Source organism: Ostrea edulis, chromosome 8 (assembly GCF_947568905.1).
Source record: "Ostrea edulis chromosome 8, xbOstEdul1.1, whole genome shotgun sequence".
NCBI classification, from domain to species: Eukaryota; Metazoa; Mollusca; class Bivalvia; order Ostreida; family Ostreidae; genus Ostrea; species Ostrea edulis.
Genome location: NC_079171.1, coordinates 62,148,660 through 62,155,404, shown reverse-complemented (window position 1 = coordinate 62,155,404; position 6,745 = coordinate 62,148,660). Strand labels below are relative to the sequence as shown.

At 35.1% G+C, this 6,745-nt stretch overlaps 1 protein-coding gene across 1 annotated transcript; it reads left to right on the top strand.

Moving 5' to 3' along the window:
- The first annotated feature begins 670 nt into the window (after positions 1-670).
- Positions 671-3,303, top strand: LOC130046535 (uncharacterized). The gene is made up of 2 exons (XM_056147755.1): positions 671-1,411; positions 2,699-3,303. Exons 1-2 carry the CDS (start codon positions 787-789, stop codon positions 3,301-3,303), a joined length of 1,230 nt encoding a protein of 409 aa, XP_056003730.1. The 5' UTR covers positions 671-786.
- Positions 3,304-6,745: the final 3,442 nt, after the last annotated feature.

Below are 6,745 nucleotides of genomic sequence, written 5' to 3'. Positions count from 1 at the left end.
ATGTAATTTACTACACATCTTTTTGTATTGATGATCACAACTTTAGTATTACATACAAATATTTATTCCTCCTAGAAATGTGTGGTTTGTTTATTTGGAAAGAGATGATTGCACCAAAAAAAAAATGATTTAGTTGGAGGAATGCTGACATTTCAGTTAAAGTATCTTATTTCAATAATATTTCTCCTAGAAAACAGTCTATAAGGAAAACATTTTATAACAAGAATTGGGGGACTTATCGTCCTTCCCCTTTTCTAGACAACATCCAGCGCTATATTCAACGATGGATCTAAAATATTTATATATATTATTACAAAAATAATCTTGTATATCACGATGGTAATTTTACACACTTGTTTTGACTACAAAATGCTTCTTTTCCCTAATCAAGATATAGGGCTCATGATGGGTGTGACCTGGCGACAAGGGATTTTTACTCATCCTGAACACATGTTCGTTTGCCCTACTCTTGTTCTCTTTGTATGCTTTGTAGGAGCTGTAGGATTGATCACTGTTCTTTATCTTCACTTTTTCATCTAGCTTAAACTGTGAGTATATACAATATGCAGATAAATTATAATTCCAGTTACCGTTCAAACTTACCAACACATGTACACTATGTATTGAGTAATTAAAATTGAATGTTTTTACATTTCCAGATTGTCTCTTAATAAGACAATGCCTCCAGGAAACAGATCCATACTGATTTGGTCACCACTTCTGAACTGACAAGAATGTTTGACCTAGCATGTATCCTGTAATCTTGTTTAGGGTCATACCGTCAAAATGGCCCTAAGTACAATTGTTCACTCACGCGACAGAACCAGATTCACAAGACTGAGTTTGGTCATCCTCGAGGAATTGACACCACTGTTGCAAGATATACTTCATAATGAAATCCCGCCAAATCAAATATTTATTCAAGTTTCACGACAGAAGTCACTTTTCCAACAGCTTAGAGCGGAACAAACAACACTGATTCAAAATGCTCACAATGATGGATACAAAAACTTCGATATTACTCTTTTGTACACACTATTACGCAATCTCAAATGTCTAAAATTCTCAGCTCCAACACAAGGATGGGGGACATCACAAATGCCGGGAAATGGGGAGACAACTCTTGGTGATGACATTGAGAGAATTCGTCTCATAAGAAACAAAGTATGTGGACATACTGCTGTGCCAGTATTGTCAGAAACAGAGTTCCAGCAACACTGGTCCAATATTTCAGACATTTGCAAAAGAATGCAGACATTGCTTGGTAATAACTATGTCCAAAACCTGCAGATGGCTGAAGTACGTGCTATTGACAAAGAGATGGAAAGCACATACCTTGAGAAAATTAAAAAGCTCTGTATTGATGAGAAAAGTACGAGAAAATTGTTACAAGAGGTCATCCAAGATAGAGGTAAATGACGCACAGAAAGACGTATGGATGTTTGATAGATTTTCAAAATAATGCTTAAGATTGTTATACTTAATCAGACCTTTCAGTTGGTTGATTAACATTTCTTTCCAGTAACAAATACAGCCTCAATTTCGCTACAGTTGAATTTTGCACTAGTCACCAAATCTATGAATCAAAATTACAGGCATTAAATCAAGCTAAAACATTGAATTGGACTTGGCAAAAGAATCTTTACCTCAACACTCTGCAAATAACCGAGAGCAAACTGAAAGCTGGAAACATTGGTATTGCATTTCCTCGCGACCCAGTTGTCATGCCAACAACAACTACAATAATTGTAGCAATGTGGGAAACTCAAATTGGACTAGATGATTTGATTTGATTTGATTTTATGTTTTCCGCCACACTCAACAGTTTTTCAGTTATATGGTGGCGCCCAGTTTTTATTGGTGGAAGAGAGAACCCAGATACAATGAACCTGGGAAGAGACCACCGACCTTCCGAAAGTAAACTGGGAAACTTTCTCACTTACCGGCGCGAGCAGGATTCGAACCCGCGCCGACAGAGGTGAGAGGCCGTGTGATTTTGAACGCGATGCTCCAACCACTCGGCCACGGAGGCCCTGGGACTAGATAAGCAGGGCTAACTACATTGTACTCTAAAATACGTCAGATAAAGCAGCCAATATTCAGAAATGATGTGTGTAATAAATATCTAATTTTATTTAGCTCACCTGAGCCGAAGACATTCCCTGCTCCAAAATGCTTTCAAGCATATTTGACCAAGCAATAAGCGTTTTAATGAATAAGATGAAAATAAACATAATTTCAAATCTGATTAAATATTGAAATCAAAGTAGATTCTAGGTAAAATTGACACAAAGTAAAATGAGTACGTCTTCGACTGGAATTTCATACACAGATTATAACAGTATTTGGTTCTTTGAACGTATCTGAGGAAAATAATGAATGAATGGGTATAACAATTCAGTTATGAATATACAAGTAATTTATTTCGAAATATTTTTTAAATTCCATTTATATAAGTTTGCTGTTGTTTACCCTTAAACAATTTTATTATCATTGAGACAGCATATTTGTATGCCAGTTAATATATTGCTTCGAAAATTTCAAACCTTCTAACAATAATCAAATCGACCTTCATGTGAGATTTGTAATCCTATTTGTAGGTTCCGTGTAATAATAATACAGAATCAAATGTTCATTATCTCCAGAGAGAAAGTAACGATTTCTTGTAGCTGATTGATGTATTTGTGTTTTATTGTAGCTCCCTATGTACAAGAAACTGTAAGAATTGAAACCAGAAATTCACTAAAGAGGAAACATGCCGAAACGTTAACTGACACGAGCATTTCCATTCTGAACTGCATGATGAATAGCATCAATGAATGGACATCACACTCAGAAATAGAACTCCTGTATGAATCAGTAGAGGAATTCATACGCGCAAACAAGAAAGAGAAACCAACATTAGCGTCTAACCCATTTTTTAGAAAGTTGCGACAGAAAATAACAAAATATGCTTATTTGAAAAAAGAAAACCAAATGGAAATTTTAGCAAGATTTATCCTCTTTACCTTGAAGTTAAAGACAAAGTATAGTGTTGAATTAGAAAGTGCAGAGGGCAGCATACTGTTGAAGTTGACCTTTTCCTCAGAGAAAGGTTATGACCTCTACATGCAGGACTTGGACAGAGGACAGATTGGGAAGCTAATACTACATTTGTTGCTTTACCCTCCATATGTGGCCAGTTTTGATCTGCATGCTGACGATTTGAAGATTTATCTCAATGATAAGTTAAATCAGAGATCAGTAAGTTATTATAATTACAGAAATCAATGTATAATGATTAGTACAGAACTTAATGAGTAAGCATTGTTTCAGAAATCAGTTTCTACTTATATGTTAGTGTTAACGTAAATCATCCCATTGTAATTAATAGCAAGGGAGGTATATTAATTTGGGATGGTTATGTGTGTGTAATACTGAACCTATAAATACGTTGAAAACAGGGCAAACATTTTTACTACATTGATTTAATACTTCAATTGTAGCTTTCTTTTTCAAAGAGAAGGACATTATTCATTGTGGGTCCAAATGTCAAGGGCAATATAGAGAGTTTGCCCACAGTCTACATGCCACACAATATGCTCATTTATTCTATACATAATATGTATCCAATGCTTTCCTTATGAAGTTTATAAAAAAAAGCTTGTGTTTACTGATTGCCAATATTGTGGGGGCATGTCTTGCTTTGTGGAACTCTTCTTACAGAAATCAATGGATATGTATTGTTTCAGTAAGTAGGTATACCCCCCCCCCCCTGGAAGCTCAAGAAAAGTTTTTTTATATTACATTTTGCCCTGCATTCTTCCTAAGAACCTGGATGCAAATGTCAGTCAAACTTGCCACAAAACATCATTGATTTAATGACGCTAACACTATCTATTTTGTATTGCTTGTGGGAGTTATGAGATGGATCACTGTTCGTTATCTCCACCTTGCATCATTGATTTAATGACGCTAACACCCTGTTGGAAATGTGGATGATTAATAAGTAGTAAAATGTTTGTTTTCTATTGCTTGTGGGAGTTAAGAAATGGATCACTGTTCGTTATTTCCACCTTGCATCATTGATTTAATGACGCTAACACCCTGTTGGAGGTGTGGATGATTAATAAGTTGTAAAATGTTTGTTACATTGCTTCAATATCTTCTTTTCAATACCCACTTCGTAAATTTCAAGCAAACTTCGCCAAAAAAAAAAAATACGCTTGGGTGAAACGGATTCAAGTGTGCTTAAACGAAGAACCATGTTTACTCCCCAAAAGGGAGAATCAAGAAAACGCAAAATAGGTCGGGTCATTTAAAGATCGCATATACCACTAGGGAAAATATTGAAACTTACATGAAAGTTTCTGACATGATAAAAAGTGAGAAAATAACGAGCAGTGATCATTTTCATAACTCCTATAAGGAATACAAAATGGAATATTTAGCAAACAAGGACCCCTGAATATACCAGAGGCGAGATGTAAAGAGGATTCAGGTTTCTTCAAACTATGACCCGAGGGTATGATGGGGCCACAATAAGGGATTTAAGTTGTACCTGAAGCTGTATAGGATAACTATTGAAAATGATTCGAGAAGAGGACCCGGGTTACTCGATATGGAAGTATTCCTAGGTGTGTAATGTTTGTCAAAGTAGATTCCGACAGGAGTAGGGTGATGCCACGATAGGGAATCAAAGTTTTACATAGAATAATTATTGAAATGATATTCCACTTTCATGATATAGGGCCCAGGGTGGGTGTGTCTAGTGAACAGGGGATGTATACTTCTCCAACGCACCTGATCCCACCTCTAGTATATCAAGGGGTCAGTGTTTGCCAAATGTTGTATTCGTTATGAGTTAGGGATGAATCGTTGTTTGTTATCTTTCTACTGATCTTATTTGACGAAAGTTTGAATATTCAAAGATGTGATAAGCCAATAGATATAATTGTGACGAGGTTTTTGTTTTTAAATTTCAAATTGAAGGAGGTTATTGTACATTTTGGTGGATCAAAAGGGCGTGGGATCTAACATAAAACTAAATGGAGATATGTATTCCAAAATCCAAGATATATTACTTTAAGAATATGATAAATATAGCCTTAGCGTTTTCACTAGTATCGAGGTCAATGGAAAAAGAAAGAAAAGAAAAGGAAAGAAAAAAATCAACAGAATAAAATAGTAAGATGATTTTAAAAATTGTATTAAAAAGGTCATTAAAAATACTTTATTGTGTAAAAAGCTTAAGAGTAAGGGAAGGTAGTTTTAAAAACAATGGGTTTTTTTTTTTTTTTTTTTTTTTTACAGTTTTTATTAAAAGGTTTAATCTTTTTTTCAGCTTTATAGATATATAAATATTACCAGCAGTAAGGAATGATAGATTAATTACATCCGGTCACCTTTGTCAAAGTCCGAATAAAAGATATTGCACTCACAAAGAATTTCTCATTGCCCTCATTAAATCTGATTTTTTACGACCCCCCCCCCCCAGAAAAATAACAAAATCACTAATAACCTTAAGGTACACGTAATTGGATTATGTGCCATAATCTCAATTACAATTATACTGTCTTTTTAATTGCTGATCAATCAATACTAGAATGTCTTACTCTGTCTTTTATCAACAGTACACGGTGGACTGTTGTATCTTGAAGCTAGGAGACCACAAGATCGGGATGATAATCCACGTAAGTTCTTAATCTTAATACAAGATGTGACTTTGTGAGATCTTTGTAAGACATGTTGTATTTTTTCTAATCATTACGCTCTCTCAGCCGCGTGATTTAAGCTAGTTCATAATCCGTTCATAGTCAATATGAACCGATTGTGTCGCGTGCTGAAATTGGTTGGTTCATAAAAAAAAATGCAATATCCTTACATTGACGGCAAATTGTCAACTCAACTGTATGACAAACGGGATGATTTCAGCTTCTCCATGGTCCACTTCCCATATTTATGTAGCAATATTCCATTATCACCCGTATATGATGTTTATATCTCTTAACTGAGATTCGATACGCAAGAGCCTGTTCTGCGTATAGTCAGTCTTTAAATGGAGGCAAGCTACTGACAAACAAGTTGATGGTACAGGGGTTTCAACAGTCTCGATTGAAGTCAGCATTTCTCAAATTATATGGTCATTATAACGATCTAATTCGTCAATACAACCTATCATTGGGTCAAATGCTGTCTGACGTGTTTCATACCGATAGTTAGACTTTCTTGGCATGCTGATTTTTATTACGAATAACTTCGTTTACCTGATCAGGATATATGGTCGACAGGGGATGCTTATTTCTCCTAGGCACCTGATCCCACCTCTGGTGTGTCTAGCGGTCCGTGTTTGCCCTACTATCTATTTTGTATTGTTTGCAGGAGTTATGAGATTGATCACTGTTCGTTATCTTCACCGTACATTACTACCATTTTATTTAGTTCCATCTGATGTTGTGGTTTATGTGTGATATAAAGATTGCTTTTTCAAACTCTCAAATACCATGTGATATTTTTACGTATATCAAATGCTAACAGTTCATTATTTATTTCCAATCTACTAGCATTGTATCTTTCGTAGCTATATTATCAGAACTCTTACGTGCAGATTTCTTTGATATAATTTGTGTTGATTATGTTGAGTTGACAAATTGAGTTAATTTGAATGAATCGTGATTAAATTTTAAGTGTCAAAACGTCAAGTTTATCACACTATAGTTCATTAACTACGACAGAGTCAAAGACTCAAGTAATCTTTTCTGATGGA

Coding starts and splice junctions, on each gene's coding strand:
- LOC130046535 (XM_056147755.1), top strand. CDS start 787: ATGGCCCTAAGTACAATTGTTCACTCACGCGACAGAACCAGATTCACA. Junction 1,412..2,698: donor AGAGGTCATCCAAGATAGAG/GTAAATGACGCA, acceptor GTTTTATTGTAG/CTCCCTATGTACAAGAAACT.